General features: G+C 34.8%; 1 protein-coding gene across 2 annotated transcripts; it reads left to right on the forward strand.

Annotated features, from left to right (window-relative positions):
* Positions 1-4,933: 4,933 nt before the first annotated feature.
* On the forward strand, positions 4,934-17,355 carry LOC137928697 (protein krueppel-like). Of its 2 annotated transcripts, none has more exons than XM_068771636.1 (2): positions 4,934-5,042; positions 14,061-17,355. In XM_068771636.1, exon 2 carries the CDS (start codon positions 14,087-14,089, stop codon positions 14,918-14,920), a length of 834 nt encoding a protein of 277 aa, XP_068627737.1. In that variant the 5' UTR covers positions 4,934-5,042; positions 14,061-14,086; the 3' UTR covers positions 14,921-17,355. The 2 variants fall into 2 exon arrangements, with proteins under 2 accessions (XP_068627737.1, XP_068627736.1); XM_068771635.1 differs by lacking the exon at positions 4,934-5,042 and adding an exon at positions 7,836-8,058.
* Positions 17,356-21,124: the final 3,769 nt, after the last annotated feature.

Here is a 21,124-nt window from a genome sequence, read left to right on the forward strand (position 1 = left end):
ATACGAAATGTATAATAGACAGTGAACACTTTACCTTGTTATTCTGGATAATGTTTTTATTCAAAGGTAACCTATGACGCTGTAAGTTTTACGGCAATATATTTTATTGTTTGCCGTTTTAGTCAATAGATACCTACCGCTAGGCATAGGCCTCCACCAAAGATGTGTATGTGGGAGATATACCATAATCGCCACGCTTGACAGACGGGTTAGCAATCGCGGTGTGGCTTTATGGTACGCAAAAAACGCTACTGCCTATCCTCCGGAAATTTGTTTGTGAGCAGTGGCATTATATACTATGTAATTAATGCACAAAGTGTGAATTATATTAGGCTGTAGTCAAGGAATCGGACTCGCGACCTACAATCGCAAGTTTTAATCCTCTATTTGTAATTACTATTTTACCATGCCAGAGGTTAATTGTTATGGTCATTATCTTTATTACAATTGTATAATATCCACTGATGGACATTGACCACCATCAAAAATTTGCAATAGGAAAGTTTGGAAGTTTAAGTAAATTAAACCATAATAATTTTTAATCTGTGGAATAAAATTATTAACAATAATTTTATATACGAAAATTTCTACAATAAAGTTGTTACGTATGTCTCTTTGTGTAATCCAATGCAGAATAAATAATAAGCATACTTCTCTCAGCAAATCTCGCAAACATGATCAAACAGATTAATTGATCTCGACTTAAGTCAAATAATTTGGATTTGTTACACTGAACACAAGAGGATGTTGGAAGATAATTTGTCTGATAAATATTACTTCTATAATTTCTTTAACGTCTTATTTACACTGACGGAAAACATGGTAAACAGTACGTTATAGTACCCGTCATTTGATTTAGGCATGTCGAAAATATCTTTTGTACCAAAAGGTCATGTTACGTATAGTAATACGGCCTTTTCTTATTCATATCAATTATAATTTTATGTATATACATAATTACATAAAACAAACAGAGTGATTGGATATAGGATATATTATTCTGTCAATTAATGTATGGTAATAACAAGTAAACTTTTATCAGTGTTTTATTTTGCTACATAAACGAGGTTTTACATAAAAAATTCCGAAACCAAAAACCATTTAATTTTGGATACAGTGATATGATATTCATAATTATATTAAAATTATGGTCTGGTAATCAATTCATTGACATGAAATGAGCTACATATTAAGCATTTAAGGCTCTTACTACCTATTTCCAATCATCCTGTGTACGCCTTTCATTTAAAAATTACTTACGTGAGTACTTCCATGTGCTTCAATATCAAAAATCTAGTACAAATAAACATTATTTCTATGTTTCTAAGCATTCCAATTGTGGTGATAACAAAGATACTCTTAAATTATTGGAAATATATTTAATAAATATTATCAATGTCGTAAAACATTTTTTACGATTTTTAAAGCGGCTATCTAAATCAGTTAATTGATAGAAATTTTTAACTATAGTTATATAATTAAAAAATGAAACGATAATACTATTACTGTATTATTTAGTAGTATTCTTAAATGATTTAGGTTATTTGCAATGTTCTACGAAAATAAATATTATAACATTGGAAACATTCGTTCACATATTAATTAAGCAAACGTTAATACTATAACAGTTAATTTTGGAAACAACAATACATGCAAATATTTATCTATAGTAGGTATTTTGTTACCGAATGTACAAAAGTATTTTTTTAATTAATCTACACAGGTGCCAAACACAAGTTCTTAAAGAACTTACCAAGAAATATTTTTGTATTAAAAAAAGGAATTCATTGACGACAAAAGAAGTAAGTTGACCACTTTTTGTGTCATTTTCCTTAATAACAGTCATCACGAATTATTTAACTTAATTTTTGGTACCTTTAATTAAATAGCACCAAGTTAAGTAATAAGAACAAGGAACGGAATCGAGATCATTCTCATTCTATTTCAGTCATATTCTCATTTCAATTCAAATTAATCGGTGCAATTAATTAAGAAAATCTACTTTTTACACAGATAGTAATTAAACGTAATTTGAAACCTATATCCAATTTTATGAAGCAGTCAAGGCCAAAAATATAAAACGAGCAACCATCAAAAGATTTCATTGAAAATTATGGTAAAATAACTCGTGTCATTTATTTTATTTTTACAACTTGGTTTTTCTGCGCATTGGAAGCAATTGCGACCGGTTTTGCAAAGACTTATTTATGTCCAAACAAAGACATCGGGCGCTGCCATAAAATCGGGTTGCTTCAATTTGCGAAACTAGTCTAAATAACCATTGTTTGGAGTAATAATGTAATAGGACAAATGGCTTGCGCACGTCGGCACACTTTGTTTTAGGCGTTATTGTTAACTTTCCCTTTCAATATATATTCCTATACTTAGACCATTCGTCCAGTAAACTTTTTGACAAAGTCAAAAATAACATGTTTCTAAAGTTATATTCGCAACTTTATTGTATCTATGACAAAACTTACGTCTGATAATTTTATATATATTATGAGTGTTTTTTATATTTATTCATATTATTTATCTGGTTTTATACAAAGTTACGTATATTATGTTCAGATTATTGATACTATTAATTAAATTATTTATTTACAGGTTTGAGGCGGTAGAGCCCAGAAGACGCCTAGCCTAGGACCTATTTTAAAATAACGAAGCTCAAATGCTTCTGACTCCAGGAGATTCAGGTTCATTTTCTGGTATCGGGAACGAGAATTTTAGTAGTAATGTTATTTTACTCGTAATATTATCATCATTATTTCAGCGACAGAAAGCCTACTGCTGGATATGGGCCTCTCCCATAGATTTCCTAGATAGGTTTGTGGGTAGGGTAACGGGTAACGCGTGGGTAAAACCTTATGGCACCAGCTACCATCTGTTGTGCGCGCTATGTGGTCCTACCACTGTCACCAAAATACTTCGGTAAATAAAAAGAAAAATTATTATCTTTTTCACTGTTAAATAAATTTCTTGCAGCATAATAACTTTGTTTTAAAATCTTAACTGATCGCTACTCATTGAAAAAGTTAATCTAGTGTTGAAGAACTAGATTGTTCAAGAAGGCTTTGTGAACGAGTCCCCTGCAAAACATTAAAGCGTATAAAAGTAAAGTGAAAGTCTTAGATGACTTCAGAAAAGCCCTTTCATTTGTTTGTAAAGTGACGCGTCCTTGAATTTTGCATGGGCAAGGCTTAATTGCGGTTTCGCGTCTTCAAAGAGTTGGCTCCTTTGAAGGGGCTCTATGTAGAGGACGGTGTCGCCTTCAACAGGGTTATCTACAAAACAAAAGAATTCTTTTTACTTTTTAAAAGGATTCGTGTTGCAATTTTGGTTAAGTACGCACAACTGTATTGAGAAAAACTTGTATCTTTTATATTTATTTATCGTTTTACATATAAACATGTTTTTAATAATATAAACGTAATTATTTAAAAAAAATAATACAAAATCTCTCTACGTTAAAAAACAATTTACCTATTTCACCTAATATTTAATCTATTTCAAATCACGACGTATAAAGTGATCACTCTGAAGTACGTTATGTGTATATTTTTCTCTTGGAATGTTACAGATCCATAACTTCTGGCAGTTCAAAGTATGTAGAGACAGATTTTAGTATAATTAATTTTAATACTGATGTAGTCATCCATAATTTGAAAACACTTGTTATAATACATTATTATTACGTTATTTATTATTTCTTAAACTATTGATTTTAACATGTGGTGCAGCATATGTTATTTGGCCGCCAATATTATTATAAAATGATTTTTTCTCTCAGAAATCTCTCTTTAATACTTTTTTGGTAGATTCATCTAATTATGGCAAATATATGTCAATAAACTCATCCAACAATAAATAAGGAAATTTAAAACGTAAAGCAAATCAAAAAAAGATGGCGATTTTATCAACAAATGAATAGGTCGCTATGCCAAAAACTTACTAATTAATAGCAAAGCAATATTAGGTATGGACGAGATAAAATCTATAGCAGCCACCTGCAAGTATAGCAAATGTTTATCTGCGAAAACGAGCGGGACAAAGATCTTGTTGTTGCCTAATTTATAGATATCTTGCAGGAGCGAGGGTCTGCTTCCGAAACCGAGGCAAGGTGCGACGGCGTGTGCGAGATAACAAACCCAAACATCCTGCTAAACAATGATGATGCACCGAAATAGAGAGAAGGTTCAAAGTTTTTTATTTAAAAAACCTCCCTACTTATGTTGACTTGAACGATTATAGACAATACTCTTAAAGAATAAGGTAGAGTTTCCGATAAAGATCGCAGGCACGCGACAGCAGCAGGTGGGAAGCGGTTCTTAAAAAACTAACAATCTTTTTCGCCGTGCATTGTCGAGGAGCGCTGTTGTTTCATCTAAAATAAACTTTACTTATGGGCTCTCATTAGCGGAATACTCGTTAACATAATGTAGCTGTTCATATATTTATTTAAAGAATTGATATTAGAATTACTCATAGATTTAATCGATATATTTCCCGTGTACCCAATTCACTGATAATGATTTCGACACTTTCTTCAGTAACTATACGTACATTTATTGGGGCACATCGCTAGTGCAACTTTGGAGGTGGAGGAGGGCCTTTGGAGCCGAAAGCTTCTCGAGTGGATATCACGAACCGGTAGTCGTGGATTTGGTCGTGTGTTTACCAGCGCAAAACTGGTCACTGTGGCGATCTTTGGAGGAGGCTTACTTGCAGTGGGAGTTTATTTGCTGACGTGATGATCAACTGTTTGTAGATAATATATTGACAATATGGTCTTGTGTATTACACCGGTTATTTCATTGTACAAAATCATTATATTTAAAAAAATTGTTTTGCAAACTACATTGTTGTAAAATATTATGATTCGAAATTTGCAATGTTAGTGTTATTATAATTAATGTCTACATGTTTTCTTTGGCAACGAAACGCTATTGAAAATACTGTAATAGTGTTACGAGTCTTGTTTCTTGACGTCTGGACAGAAATCAAGCGGAGATGGGGCGGCACGGCGCGTGCGCATTAAAAAGGTAAAAATAGCAAAACGGTAAAAATAGCGTTTACAGCGGGCGCGATAAAACCGCTTAATTTACGCGATACGCCGCCGCGACCCGACACTTATGCTTTTTATGCCTGTTGTCTTTGAGTCAATAGATGCCACGAGACTTATCGGAGGGCAGTTTGTACTCGCTTACTTATAGGCAATTACTAATATAAAGATATGTTAATAAATATACTTATATCAATATAAAATAACGTCAAATATGTTCTGTAAGTGGGGGAAAAAGATTCTTTCACAATTTATATAAAAATTTGGTACATTTTCTATTTTAATTACATATAACTGTAGTAGTTTCTATGCTACAGTTAAATGAAAGTGTAATTATTACATTTAAAATATACTGATAAAGTTTAATGTATAATAAAATTACAACTACGTAGGTGCCATTTCATTCAATGGCTTTGTCATTTTGCAGGTGATGATATGATGCCACTGCAGAAGAAATTTTTGGATTCTGATAAAAAATCGAAACGTTGTTTCGGCAGATTTCTCTTGATATTAAATTAACACTAAGCAGATAGAAATCTGAAAGTGCGATACCAAAAATCACTCAGACTAACTCTTAATTGCAAAGTTGGTGTAAGGTGTGGTCTAGCGTTATCGTGATAAAACACACCCCTTGCATTGATTAATTCCGACCATTTTCTTAATCAGTTGGTATTAGAGATCTGAGTTCTGCCCGGCTGCAAAAGCTTATGATAAACAATATCCTTCCATTGTTATCATTACAAGCGACATCATCTTATTGCGAGTTGATTGGGATTTTGTCATAGTCTGTCTTCGAACACGATCTTCGGCTCTTTCTTATCAAACCTGATTCACTTTTTATCACCAATTATCAACCTCAGCAAAAAATTCAGTTTCATTGCATACATGAATACACATACTACAAGGTTTCTTTTAGCGAGCTCTATTGACTTTTTTGCATACCCATTGTTTTTTCAAATGGATCAAATCTTAACAGTTTTGTGATCAACTTTCAATTCTTTATTTTAGCCAATTTTTATTTATTTATTCTATAAGAATTGGCGACCATACTCGTATAATCTTTAACTGGTATCGGGGCGACCAGAGTAACGTGCAACTTTCAATAATCAACCAATTTGTGGAATCTTACAAGCATTTACAACGTAAGCTTCCTAATGTTATCAAAACCAGATACCAATAATACAGTTAAGGTTTTTTTTACAAGTTTATCTAAATATTTGGAAAGTATTTCTTTCATCGTTTCATAATTTTATATATTTGTAATAATTTGTCTTTATTACAAATTAATGAAAACATTAAATCTCTCTCATATCTATGCGCCAATCGATCCCTTATATTGATTTATTCTTTTCATTTCTTTTCATTGATGTGTAATGTTATACAATTATTCAAAAAAGAAATAAATGCTTACGCAGTAAATAGTGATGACGAAAAAAAGATGATGATGAGAATCAACGGATGAGCAATAAGCATTAAACTATTGATAAATACTTTACTCAACTTTATTTAAAAATGTAACAGTTTGAGTATATCAATGGTCTTGATATACTAAATATTCTCTCGTTAAGTAAGTTATATATTAAACTTATTAAAACCATACTAAAGATTTTGTGATACCGTATCTTGTGGAAAGAGAAAAACACAATTTTTTTAAAAAAAGTAATTTTTTTTTACCAAACACTGATTATTTTAATTAACCAAAATATTAACTAATTTGTAAAGATTCTATAAATATAGAGATATTAATTGTACAAATCTGTCAGCGAACATCACATATACTAGATATAACACAGCTCGCTATAAATATAAAAGAATAATTTGACTCACTAGTTTTACTTTGCAGGAAAGTATACCTATGTTCATGCAATAATTAATCGAGTTTTTATAAATCGACAACGACTTTTAAACATTTAAGCGTTACTTAACATTGAATTAGCTGTTATTCTTAGGAAAACCATCTTTGATTCTAGTATCATGTCAATAAATTATAATTTAAGAAAATAAGGTCGTTTTTAAATTTAACACAAAAGTTAAAGTCAAAAGATATGTTGCAAGAGCAGGCTTTTTAATTACTTATTATTTCTTTGTATTTGTAGTTTTGCAAAAAGTGCAAACTTCTGTTCATTGAACGAAGCAATAAAACTGGAACAAGTTTTGAACGGTTCACCTTTTTTATTTACAAAACGTTTTTTTAGCGTACTGAGAAGTAATAAAAATTTATATAAAAGTTAAGTAAGTTATTTAGTCAAAAATAATGATTAATTAATTAATTATACGAATGTTAAACTTAAGTTGATTTTGTTTTCACTACAACTTTATTAATTAATATTTCTCTGCATAATTTAATTTTAATTTTTACTTTCCCGAAAAAAAACACGTCGTAATAGTCTCCTGCTTTTATTATATAAATCAAATTTTATTATTATTTAAATAAAGAGCCAGTAGACAATACTGTTTCAAGAATTTATTAATTTCGACATTGCGTCTTTAGTAACTTTCTCAAATTAGTATAAATAAGCAGCGCTCGCTGCGGACAGAAGTCGATCGTAAAAATAAAAAAGTGCCTATGTGCCACGGTACAGGGGCTAAAAAGTGTAGTAGGAAAGGAACATAATGTAGTAGCGGCAATAAAAAGTGAATGCATTGCGTGCACGTGGAGTGCATAGGGGTAGATGCGGGGCGAAGGGCGAGAGGAGACAGCAGTCGTACAGGGAGGGGCGTGGGGGTGTGTTTACCGCGCGGAGGGCGGCCTGCTCGCTCAGCGCCAGTGTTGTGGTAGGTCCCACAGTACGCGCCCGCATTGCGCATCATTCGCAATCGCGACTCCGTGCCGACGGAACACGAAATCGGTTTTACACTTTCATTAAAAAAAGACTGTAACCTTTTATTTAATTGAGCTGTACCTGTACACATCAGAAGTAGTGAAATTCAATGATTTATCCGTGAAGTTGTAAGTGAGATGGCCTTGTCGCTGCAGTCGTCGCAGAACTCTCGAGGTTTGTTTTCATTTTGTTGTTTACTGGTTCACCGCGTCTGCTAGTGATGTGTTGAATCTGAAAGTTTCAAAAGTGAGCGCCAACGACATGCGTGGTGCGGCGGCGGGGATTGGGCCTCGCGATTGCGACCGACACATATGCTTCATTTGCATTCGGCCCGAGCTTTGCAGACTCAGTGAACCGTAGTAAGCATTGAACTCGTAGCGGTGTGCTACGTCTCGTCGTAGCATTTCGCGGCGAACTTTATTTTTACCTTCATATTACTCTTTCTTTGAATTTAACAATATCATACTAACTTTTATAATACAACATTGAGAATACTGTAATAAGTTGCACATAAACGAGTAGTTATCGGACGTGTGATGTTTACCTTTAAATTAATCATTAAATTTAACTTAGATAAGTATAATATATGCATATTAGAGACATTTACCCATTGAAAATTATAAGAGATACTTTTTAGTTATCGGAAATCGTTTTAAAATAAATTACAAGAAACAAGTTCTTTTAAATATTGTTTTTTGTTCATACATATATCATTAGAATAAAACGAATAGGTCTTTAGTAAATTACATTATGAGGTTTAATAATAATTGGAGCATTAGTGAATAACAGTAATGGTGATAATTATATAGTTTAAATAATTGTAACGAAATTAATAAAAACATGTCTTTATTCCGTTTAATAAATGGTTTTTAGATTTTTAAATTCTTTAGGCATTTATTATGATATTTGTGTAACTATAAAAGACTTTTGATGTTTGTATAGTTTTTTATAGTGTTTGTTGTCGTTATATTTTACTAGCTCATTATATTTGTTCAGTATAAGTATAGGGCTACTTAAGTTTAAAACTATCAGGTTTTTTTAAAAAAAGTAATAACTTTTCAAGTTATTTAATTATAACTCCAGACTTTAGTGGCACAAAAGAGTCACCGAAAAAAAATGGAGTTCCTTTTGAAATCTTGTTTAAAACAATTTTATACAATAATTAACACAAAAATGTTGATTCTATGCTATAGACCAAGCCATGAGGGTTACAAGTTAACGACTCATAATGTTTGTTTAATAGCATCTATGATAGTATTCAATAATAATAAAAAATCTCTCGAACCTATGAAATCTGTCTCTTAAACAGCAGTATAAGCAAAAAAATAAGTTTCATTATTTATTGGGCCTAAGGTGTTCAGAGAAAGAACACAGGTTTTTAATCCACGGGAACTAGTCCAGATTAATGTAATTACGTCGTGATATACATATGTACGTTGTAGACAAATGGTAACGAATTATAATGAAGCCGCATAAGATTCGGCACGTGTAGACGTTAACCCTAAACCGCCGAAACCGTAGCAGCTCTAATCTGCGAAGTGCTTGGTCAGACTGACCACTTTTTAGTACTTACCGTGTCGCCTAATAATCCAATTAAACCAATTTGGGTCATGTAACCACTTATTTAACGAACAAAAAAGATTGCAAATGACATTAAAATTTTCTGACCATACTTAACGATCACATTGATTCACCTCTTCTATAAAAACAAAGTTCCTTCAATATACCATGAAAGGACACATTCCATGTTAAATTTTATCGCACAAATTATTAGAAATATTGCAAAATATGTAAATCAACTAAAGAATTGTAAAACTTTAGTTGATAAATGGTATATATGCTAATGGTATACATGCCTTTTTAAAAGTATTCATTAAAAAATCTTAATAGCAAATACTACTTAATATAAGTAAAAAAATAGTCATACTTAAATAAATATATAAATTATCTTCTCGTGCAACTGTAAAAGTACACTTTATAAAATAAAAAATATGTTAATTGATATACTAATTAATCGAATAACAATTTTTTACCAAACTCTATAATATTTTCTAAAACTGAATCAATATAAGAATTTTGCGCTAAATTTTTTGATTATTCATATACCTACTTTACATGAATGAGCGCAATGTAATTTGTTTTTTACAATACCATACCATAAAAACTATTAAAAGAGCGACGACAATGTAGGTTTAATTTTTAATACAAATTACACAATTTTAGATGAAAAAAAACATTAACACGCCCGTGCTATATGAACCGCTAACGCAATGATGAGTTATGGAGAAGCGTTCGCGAGCGAGTCCATAAAAGTATCGAGTATGGTTTACTGACAAATATTTATAGGGGATAATTACAACTCTTTAGTGTGTAAAAAACGCCGCCTAGAAGGGTGCGTCGGGTTTAAGCGCCACTGTAAAAATTTATTACCGATGCTGTGATCCGACGGGCCCAATGCCAACAATAAAATCAATGCATTTTGTATCCGCTTTATTAACTCCCTTTTACACCGGAATCGATAGAACTACAAATAATGTAGAAAAAAAATCTTTACAATAATACAACCAATATATAATACATATTAGAACTTAACACAGATATTTAAATTTAAAGGTGGATACATCAATGTAAAATAGATTGCAGAAGTCTGATTACTCAATTAGGAGGTACTATGCAAAGCTTATGTCTTTAGTATTCCCTAAAAGTGAATTGGAAATTGTGTCGGAAATATAAAAGATTATTCTCTACGTATTCCTTAAACATTGTTTTTGCAAAATAAATACTAAAATAAGATACGAAATATATATAATAACAAACATTTAATTTGAAATCAACTATGGAAAAGCTTCAGAATGTAATTTATATGAATGTAGTCATATTTTATTACATATTTATGTTGTAATAATCACTTAGTCGAATAGCAAATAGCGACAGAATCCTTTTGAATTAAAACGTGAAGTGTTTGAATTGATGATTAAAAAAACAATTCACCTTCAAAAGCAAAATATTACGGAAAGCAATGACGCTTTCTTAAGTTAAATTCACACGACTGCATTTTTAACAAGTTTTTTTTTCTAATCGACAATATATTCATCTTCGTTATCAGCAACTTTTTGCCATCTAGTATACAAATTATCAATGCCGGAGCGGTAAAAATTATTTGGTTATTTTGTAAAATATATCGACAGAAACATTACTTTCCGGTCCCCCTAATATAAGAGTTTGTGTTTTTACCATTTAAATAAATAGTAACGTGGAATAAAGATGTTACAGTCGATAATTATGCTGATGCAAGGCAGCATTTACGCACTAACTGTAATTTTTAAGCTTGTGCAAAATTAAGACAACATTGAGGCTTATGTCGTGAAATATTAATTAAAGATTTGAACTTTAGAGACCGTAAATGAAGCTGGCCTTATGTGACTCAAGCATCAGAGGTTACTTAAGCATTGGACGTTTGAGTCCGACGAAATTCTAATGATGATAAAAGATTATAAGCTGGAGTTAACAAAGACTGCGGAGTAAGTAACAAGAGTGCTTTTATCTAGACCACACTCGGAGATTATCGGTAAAAATGATATTATCTTGAAAAAATAAGAAAAAAGAGATTCACTACTCGTTAAAAAATACTCGCGAAATCCTATTTCAAAGGATAATAATTTTTTACGTCAGAGAAATTTGCAATAAACGTAATGACTAAATGTATGTCCACTTTACGGTAGTAGAGTCATATCCTTATACTCTAGTGCCAACACTATTCTTTATTCGTGATTTTATTTAAGTCTCCTATTTAGGCCTAGTCGAGATGAAAATACTTAGAGCTTTTTTGCAATAATTTTCAAAACTAGTCACCGTTTAATTTCATAATGTTTAGCACCTACTAATCAGGTAGTTAGTAAGATTTATCTTTCACCCCAGGTTTAAATCCATTGTGTTGCAAAATAAGACGTGTGCCACCCTCGTCGATTTGCCTCCGTCGTTCTACATCCATTTTTATTAAATTTTGAATTCAATTATATCATATAAATCAATAATCAATAAATTTTGCTATTACTTTTTTGGAAATGTGTATTATTAACTGTCGTAAAATTTAAATATACTTTAGGACTATTTTCAAAACTCGGGGCTTGGTTATATAATATCTACAGCATTATGCACTTTAAAAGAAAGTAATATTCATAAGTTTCCGTTTTTTGTATTTGGCGTGCTCGCTTTGCTCGTTTAATGGTTTATTTTAGGCCAAGTATTGTAATTCAAAGCACATCACGAGTGCGGTTCGCTTGTCGCCCTCGGAACGGCAAGGAATGTTATTAAAAAGTTATGGGATAAGCTCGCGGTACGTGACGCGCGACGCCTTCGTCCAATCACAAACTTTAAAATACAGCCACCCGCTAACTTACAACCATCCGATATCTTTATTTACTACCCACAATACAATGTTCTTCATAATGACTACCTGGTGACTGAGGGTCGTCAAACATTTGTCTCCGCTACCATTCTTCTCCAGGCGGTTCTATTTTGTGAAAGTTTTAAGGAACCGTGGATGACCGTCCTCTGGTTCTTTTGTCATCTACAATACGTGTAAATAAATTTGATTTTAATTGGGATTACGCGCACCTATAAAACGGTAAGAAACGACAAAAAAACTTTCGTCTTTCAATTAAGCGCAGTCGCCGCTCAGAGCCCCGAATTAATTCCACGGCTAAGTAGATAATATGAGGAAGGAGCTCCCTCCTCCGAGTTCTTCACGCCTCGAGGAGAACTTTCAATTATGATTTTGTCTAATTTTAATTAAGTGCTCTCAAAAAGGCTTTTCTTCGCCGAAATTAATATTTGAATATAATTTGGGTGGAGCGGACGGGCGGGGCCTGCCGCCGGAGGAATAATTAATTCCATTATGTAGGCAAGTGGTCCGGTCGCTAGCGGCACCGTTCCACCGCCTCACCGCGCCACCTCTGTCTCTGTGCTATGGCTATATTTGATTGGTGCTGGGTGTTGTTAGCCTATCCAGCTTTTATAGCTTTATCGGACTAATCGCTTGGAATCTGGAAGCTAGAAACTTTTGAAAAAAAAACCTACTTCAGATGTGACATCCGACCTTGTAGTATTGACTTATTGATATCTACTGGGTTTTCGGAGAAAAGCGTGAACCTCTTCTCCGATGATCTTTCATTCTGAAACAATATCAGAGTTGAGAGATGACAGGATAGGTTCAGCACGATTCGGTTATTGTCTTCGTGCCGAGAGACTGAAGCGGACGAGATGAGCTTATAATTCGCTCGATACTTTCGTGTTGTAAGGCACGCATCTGGTTAATAGTTAGCCGCGCTAAGTAGCCGTGGCGTGACGATGTTTCACGGATATATTCTGCTATGACCAATAGGTTAAGGTCACGGTGAATATCTATACTCTTCCGATACCACCGGCCACCGGTGGGTGTGCAGTTAAATCTATTCTCAATTATCTGTAGTTTATTCAAATGACAATTTTTCTGATGCTTGAGCTAATGATACACATATGTGTGACACGATCGATCTAACACAAGTTTTATAAATATATCGCTATGCCTCTTTGTGCATAAACATTTATTTCAACCGGCACAACCGAAATGAAGCCCGTTGCGAACTGTTTTCCTATTATATTTGAACACTAATGATAATGAGTTTTAAATACAATGAAATAAGGCAGTAGTTGGAAACGGGTAGTTCGGCATTTTGCGCAACAGGTCGGGGCGGAAGCGACCTGCAGCGGCGTGATTGCGACCAAATGTTTCCTCCGCGACGTCTGGCTTACGGTTTTTGCTCTATTTTTTGTTCTTTCGCGCTGATAAGTACGCTATCGATAGGTTCGAATGGGTGTTTATTTAGGCCGAAACTAACCCACGACGGAAATGATCGTGACAATTTTTTTTTAATATTACGTATATTAATAACTTTTCATAATATGCACAAAGGCGATTTCATTATACTCTGCTAGTGAAATGACAATTAAAATATTTTTTTAGATCTGGGGTATTCGTTTATGTGAACTTTCAATATTAACACCTACTTGCTAAATTTAAGATTCACAAACGCTTAATTGTTTCAAATCATTGTGTTGTTTATTTGAAGTGATTCCTTATCCAAGCTTTAGTAAAAAGTTCTAATAAATTATTAATAGAATGTTTTTTTTCTTAGGTGTGTCAGTAAGACCGCTGTCCAGTATGCGTCAAGAGTCTTTGCCGATGCTAGCGGAGCGGCTGCTGGCCAGCCGCGCGGCGGCGCTGGTGGCCGGGCTGCCGGCAGAGCTGTACTCGGGAGCCCTGCTCGCTGCGTGGCCGCCTTCGCCGCCGGCGCCGCTGCTGCCGCCGCCAGAGCTAGAACGATCACGCAAACGTCGCCGCACACCGAAGCTAGATGAAACCACTACCACCGCACCCCCATCTCCACCATCTTCCGGGTCATCGCCCGGAGCCACTGACCCCCCGCGAGACAAACTCTTTACTTGCAAAGTATGTTCTCGCTCTTTCGGTTACAAACACGTTCTCCAAAACCATGAGCGCACTCACACCGGAGAAAAACCTTTCGAGTGCGGCGAGTGCCATAAACGCTTTACTCGCGATCACCACCTCAAGACCCACCTCCGCCTCCACACTGGCGAGAAGCCGTACAGCTGTCCGCACTGCCCGCGCCACTTCGTGCAGGTCGCCAACTTGCGGCGGCATCTCCGCGTGCATACCGGTGAGCGGCCCTACGCGTGCGCCCGCTGCCCGGCGCGCTTCTCCGACTCCAACCAACTGAAAGCGCACGCGCTGGTGCACGAGGGCGACGCCCCGTTCGCTTGCCGCTGCGGAGCGCGCTTTCGGCGGCGGCAGGCGGCCGCGCTGCACCGCTGCGCCAGCGCGCGCTGCGACGCGGACGCGAGCCCGCCGCCCTCGGCCGGGCCCGACTGGCGCTGGGACGAATGGCCCGAGCAAACTGAGCCCGAAGACCTATCACTACCTAGGAGACCGGCCACCCCGGACTCCCCCACCGACCTTCGCGTGCATTCGGCGTAGTCGCCTCGCGCCACGCGCCGCCGAGCCGGTATATGAGTTCCTTCTCCGTAGACTCCGCAACGTCGCCACCTTGCCTGCAATTCCTGCTCGCCCGGTTTTGTTACAACGTGATTGTAGAAGTATTGCCTACTTGTAACATTTGCTCCACTAAATATTTCAAAAGGGCATTTTTTTCCTCTTATTTCTAAAACTACTGCCGTAGACGCGATAGCTAGTCATCCATTGATTTTTTACATCTTCGCATTTGCAACGTCATAAAAAGAACGCTTTTTCATCGTGTTACAGTTTAAAACTTTATTGTTGTGCCATTTGCATAATCGCAAGGCGAGACATTGCAAAAAACGCGACTATTTTTGTTCTATTGTTTTGCAACTTATAGAACATAGAATACTTTACACAAAAGATATTTTTTGATTTATTGCGTCTTTGTCCGTGGACGGTAGAAAAACACGTTCGTTATGCTTCACGTTGATCGATCTCGTTTGGACGGCGGGCGTCGCGCACCGGCCTGTAGCCGCCGCAGTACGAGCGGCCTGCGGACCGGGAAGGCCGCGACATTGCTCATTGCTTCGGTTACAGAGACTGGTTAACAATCGGTGATTATTAGGTATTGATTCAGGCCGAGGTCCCGCGCTATTGTGCGCGCCCTTATCCGCCTTGACTCGCGATAACCGGTTCATATTCGCCCTTTCTTACCCAATTCACAGATTTCTTTACAAATTTTACTTGTTTCTTAATAAAAGCGCATTTATTTCATTTTCACAAACATCGAGTAATGCGTAACTGATACTTTCCCGTAGTACAATTATAGGGGATGCCTATTTGGAATCAATGGAGCTTTACCAGTAGGTAATTACCGTCGAAAACGAGGCGCCCCCGGGCGAGCGGGACCTGACATGGCCGAGGCGACCGCGCGCAACGTGCTTCTGTACATATGCCTATCTTCTTCTTATAAATTATTTATTATTTATCAATTAGATGTACCTAAACGTTTTATGAAACTAATATTGTGGTCAGATTAAACTTTGTGTAAATATTTCCGGTAGTTATAAGAGCTAACAGATGGGTATTTATATAAGTTATGACAAGCTGTATGACCGTAATAGGTGTTATGATAACTATTTCTGAATAAAAAGGCGAGTTCATGTACACTCTGAATTGTTCTTTTTAATTAAAAATAAAGTACAGTCTTTAATGTCGGAAATGTATATATTTAGTGGTTAGATTCAATTCTCAGTGCACATGGATCTTGTTATGTTTTTATCGACGTGTAAATATAGCGGCACAGTGTCCGCTGGGTGTGCAGAGGAGTTCTGAGCATTATTGCAATTTGTTCTACGGGTATTAGTCTCCTACTAGTTTTAGTGTTTATTTTATTCGTTTTCATTGTGATTTCGCAACACAGATTAAATGTTTCGGGCACATGATCTATCGAAACTATTTAAGCAGAATTCATTGTTGATTATTATTATTTTATTTTTTAGTCATAAGTATTCAATGGCTGTAGATTATCGTAGAATTTTGATATAGAAATCTACATACGAAATAAATGTTTCCAAAGAAATGCTTGGTACAAAAATAAATGTGTACAAATAGTTAAAACTTTCGATTAGGTGTCGTAATTTGATGTTAAAATGTTGTAATATTACAGTAGTTAGTGTAATGTTAGACGGTGCCATTATCTACCTCATTTGAATCGTATACTGTGTCAGGGTATGAAGCCAAAGTTCGCGTAATATTACTGAAATGTACAAACAGCCGTAACAGGTGTCTTTTGGACATCCAAAATCTAAAACTTGACTGAATTATTGGCTTTCCACTGTATTATATAAAATACTGTACTTTAATGCAATAGCAAGTTCTAGAAGTTGGAATGTGTGTATTGAACAAAGAAAAAAATAAAATAGATTTTATTTTAGGTATTGTTAAGTGATTTTTATTAACTTGTAACCACTGTTTAGGTCAATTTTAACGTCACCGCATTTCCTCTCAATGCCATTTTAATATTAATTTAACCAGGCCAATCATTTTTATGCAGTAATTTGCGCCAATCTGCTTTGATTGTATGATTCGCAATCGATTTGAGTTCCTATTTTATTGATATTTCTAGATTATATTGTTTCTTTTCATATTTGTTTATATTCATTAGTTAGTCGATGTAAAACAGTGAAGCGTTGTTGTCAACTCTTTGGAAGATGTTATGTGATTTATAGTTCAACAATCGAGCGAGTGTCGGCTCCACAAACTACCTCAAGTTCGGAAAACAGGCGTCCTTTCTATCGAAAGGCGAGTATAGATTCGAAAAAATGTTTTAAATGTACAAATTATTATAAGATATTATTGTGACATCGTTATTGTACGACGAATATATATATGTATTTCATTATCAATGTCCAGTACATAACTATTAAATAAAGAGCGATGTTTGTTATTTATTTATCTTGTTTTATTTTTAGTTTGCTCAATTGTGTGCTAAGATTTTTTATTGATTGTTCTGTCTTTCCAAAGCGAAACCACAATTTCTTGAGGTTTTATTATTTTAAAATTCCAAAATTGTGTGATAAGTAACTTGTATCGGATAAACGTTGCGTGGAGATAATTTCATTTGTAGTTTTATACTCTACTGTAGTTGGTTCCGCACTACTACAGAAAAATTGTAGTTTTATTAAACAAATACTACATATGATAAATAGAAAAGCATGGAATACAAGTTAATGTACATGGTGATCGTCTATGGGTGTACACTCTACAAAAGGGTAGAAGGCATTTGTCAGACAAAAACTTTAAACTTATTTCTACACTATTTCCAATCGACTTGTATAAGGTGATTACTGTAAAATATATTGCATTTATTTTTTGTGTTGAAATGCAATAGGTCAGCAACGACTGGCGATACAAAGTCTTTAAGAACAGACATTCCGATCATACAATAATTAATTTCAATATGTAGTTAACCCGGATTTAGAAAACTCTCTTTCTTACAATATTATCATTATTAGATAACATTATTTTTTCCATTAATTATTGAATACGGTTTGACATATAATAATTAACCAGAGCTATTATAATTGTTATTATTGAATCAATTTTCCAGTCCATGCAAACAACTATGACGTCGCCAAGAGTGTACTTATTTATATGCAACAGAAACATCTATTTAAATACCTAGTAAACGTCGACCGTCGTAGATCGCCGACAGGATCAAAATCATGAAGCAAATAAAACAGAAAAAAAAAACAATTATATTTTATTAAACGATTATAAATTTCCATAAATATTTTGTGCTACATGTAACGGATAAAATATTAACAGTGGATTTGTTAATTAGACAAAAAATACGTTTTGTTTTAGTACCCCGTACTCATCGATTACCAAAGAATACAGAGAGAATTTATCTGAGAAATGGGTACAGCAATAACAAAGGTTTAGGGTGTGATGTGGGTAAGTTAGCTCTATTCAGGAGTTAAGTAGTGAGGGAGGAGTGTAATTTATCTAAGATCGAGCGTAAGTAATGAGTTGTCCCAGCGATATAACGACAGCCTGGCTATTATATCTCGCACGCACACCGTCGCTGGCTTTACATTATTCTATTAAAATACATACTCGTATACTAAGCAAATAAAGCTTCATTAAGCTCATGTTTATATGCCTACAGGACAATTACGTGCTTTATAAAGCACCCTTAAAGACCGAGTTCACGTTAAACTTGTACTACTGTACACTAATAGAACACAAATAATTTTCTCTTGATTATTTGTACCTAAAATTAGCTTAATTTTTTATTTATGTAAAGAGCTAATATTAGGAATTATTGAATTTGTTTCCTATTCTATTTATGAAAAAGGTGTCACATTATTGGTAGCGTGTAACGTGACATACTTTAGCTACAAATAATAATAATTTATCACGTAACAACTTCACAGTGGTGTAACTTCAATAATATTAAATAACATTAATAGCATTTAATATAGTATTTGATTAGGTTTTAAAATAAAAGCATCAAACCGCTTGTTTTACGACGGAATTTTCGTAAAAACAATTACCGTGATATAAAAATTAATTAATAGATAAAAAATATTGTGCTTACTTCTAAATTTTAGTTCGAGGCGATTTTAAAGTTCAAATATGGAAAAAAAATAATTAAGAGCACAGATTACAGATAATCTTGATAAAATTATTGCGTTGAATATTATATACTATTATTATACTATTCTTAATTGTACTACATAGCAATGATTTCGCCGCAAACTAAGTTCTACATATGATAGTTATACGCCACATAATAAGAGACAAATGCACAGGAATCCAATGGTATTTATTAATTGTTTTCCTACCCATAGCCCTATTCTATTAGCATTCAGTAATGCTTGCGTTTATTCAAGACTTTGTTAGAATACTGGAATTCATGTGCACAGTCATGAACCTTTGGTTTTTCCTTGGCTTATTCTAATCATGATTGATACGATTGCTATAGTGTATCTGTTCTGAATGCAATCAACGTTAATTTTAAAAATCCATGAATATTTTTGTATTAATATGATGAGAGATTTTTAATCTCAGGTCATATTTTATGTGAGTTGCAGTAGAAATTAATTATTTTAGCCGTAGAACGTCCGTGTAGCCGTGAACACAGGCCTACCTCATAGATTTCCTACAGGACCGTTCGGAAGCAGCCTGCATGCAACCTCTTTCGACAACCTAAAGAACGTCGTCTGTATATCTTATAAGTAGATATTCTGGACTACGTACTTCAGAACCTATGGATCCTCCATAGGTTCTGAAGTACGTAGTTCTGAAGTATCCATGGCTGGGAAGCCATTAGTACTGCGCGCAACGCCGCCTATGGCAGTGCTCTTGATGGTCTACTACTTTCTATGGATCTCCTCATTCCAGATTCGATGTCATAAAAAAAATTCTGAGCATTGCCTTTTGCATACTTCCAGTGACTGTAAACTTGTAAATAAGACCTAAAAGGTTTCACCTCCATCTTTCAGTGTCATGTCGGCACTGGTTGGTCGCAAACCTTCCTCTTGGGGCACTGAGAGACATTGGACGAGAAGATGTTTACTAGTTTCCCAAACGTTGCCCAGCCCAGTTAAAATCGGCGCTTGACTTCTTTCTGTAAGTTGGACTGACATAGTTTGATTATTTACTTCAGGTACGAGTAAATAACTTCAAGAAACGAGCTAGCAACTTATGCTGAGTGGACAACAACTTGGCTGTTTTACATAGTTTTTGTCTTATCCGTGTTAGTTTTATGGCCCTCCATTGAAACTCGATTGAGGTCTTCGAGCATCGCGCTGAGTACCTCGATGATTCGCTGTAATCGTTGATGTCAAATTTTTCTATTCCAAGATCTTGGAGACATCTTCCATGAAGGCTGTGAACAATTTCGGAGCTAAAACATCTCACTGTCTCACGTCCCTTTTCAATGGGATGTCCTAATACACAAACTCTAATTTAAAATATCTTTATTCGAGTATGCCTTTATATACTCTTTTAAATCGTCGATTATTTTAATATCGTAAGTAGTAAGCTACCACCGGCTCGGAATGTTGTTATGATGAGAAGAGCTGTTCAGGAACTGAACAGTTGCGCTTTTTAAATGAAATTTGACAATTTTTTAAACACATTATAATATCAAACAAGTAAATGAGGATGCGGGTCGCTATCAAATACTTAAACAGTTCGACGTAACGACAGCCGACATCGCTAGAGGAACTCAAGAACCCACTATCTTCTGACCGACTTTCTCATAGTCCACAAATGTTATAGACATAGTGGCAAGTTATACTTTTGTATAAAATAAAATTTGACAAAAATCAATTTCGAAACCAACACCAAGTCTAACATTGCCCACTTCCCTATATCACTACACGTATGTTCCAAGACACGTTTTCGACTAATTTAGTAACAGTAGTGATGAAGCACAATATAGAAGCGGACGAAAGCTGGCGAATTATAATTTATTTGGAGAAGTGGCAACGTACCCTGCCTCCCGCTTCACTTCGTGCCGCGCTTACCGCCCGACCTACCCTTTGCTTTCGCCCTTCGTTACGTCCGCAAATGAACAACGTTGTAGCTCGAAAAATACTCTTATATTTTAGAGATATTTTTTGTAATCTTTACTTTTGAAATATAAGAATATTACATATATATGCAAAGGTAATATTACTTATTTCCATGTAAATCACGCGACATGAA

This window comes from Battus philenor, unplaced genomic scaffold (assembly GCF_028537555.1).
Source record: "Battus philenor isolate CCGP_79_NKW_IND1 unplaced genomic scaffold, ilBatPhil1.0.hap1 SCAF_4, whole genome shotgun sequence".
Classification (NCBI taxonomy): domain Eukaryota; kingdom Metazoa; phylum Arthropoda; class Insecta; order Lepidoptera; family Papilionidae; genus Battus; species Battus philenor.

What these genes read in the sequence shown, in the direction of transcription:
- LOC137928697 (XM_068771635.1), top strand. Translation starts at nt 8,022, where the DNA reads ATGGCCTTGTCGCTGCAGTCGTCGCAGAACTCTCGAG. An exon ending in GTCGTCGCAGAACTCTCGAG is followed by an intron (nt 8,059 to 14,060) that starts GTTTGTTTTCAT and finishes TTTTTTTCTTAG; the next exon opens with GTGTGTCAGTAAGACCGCTG.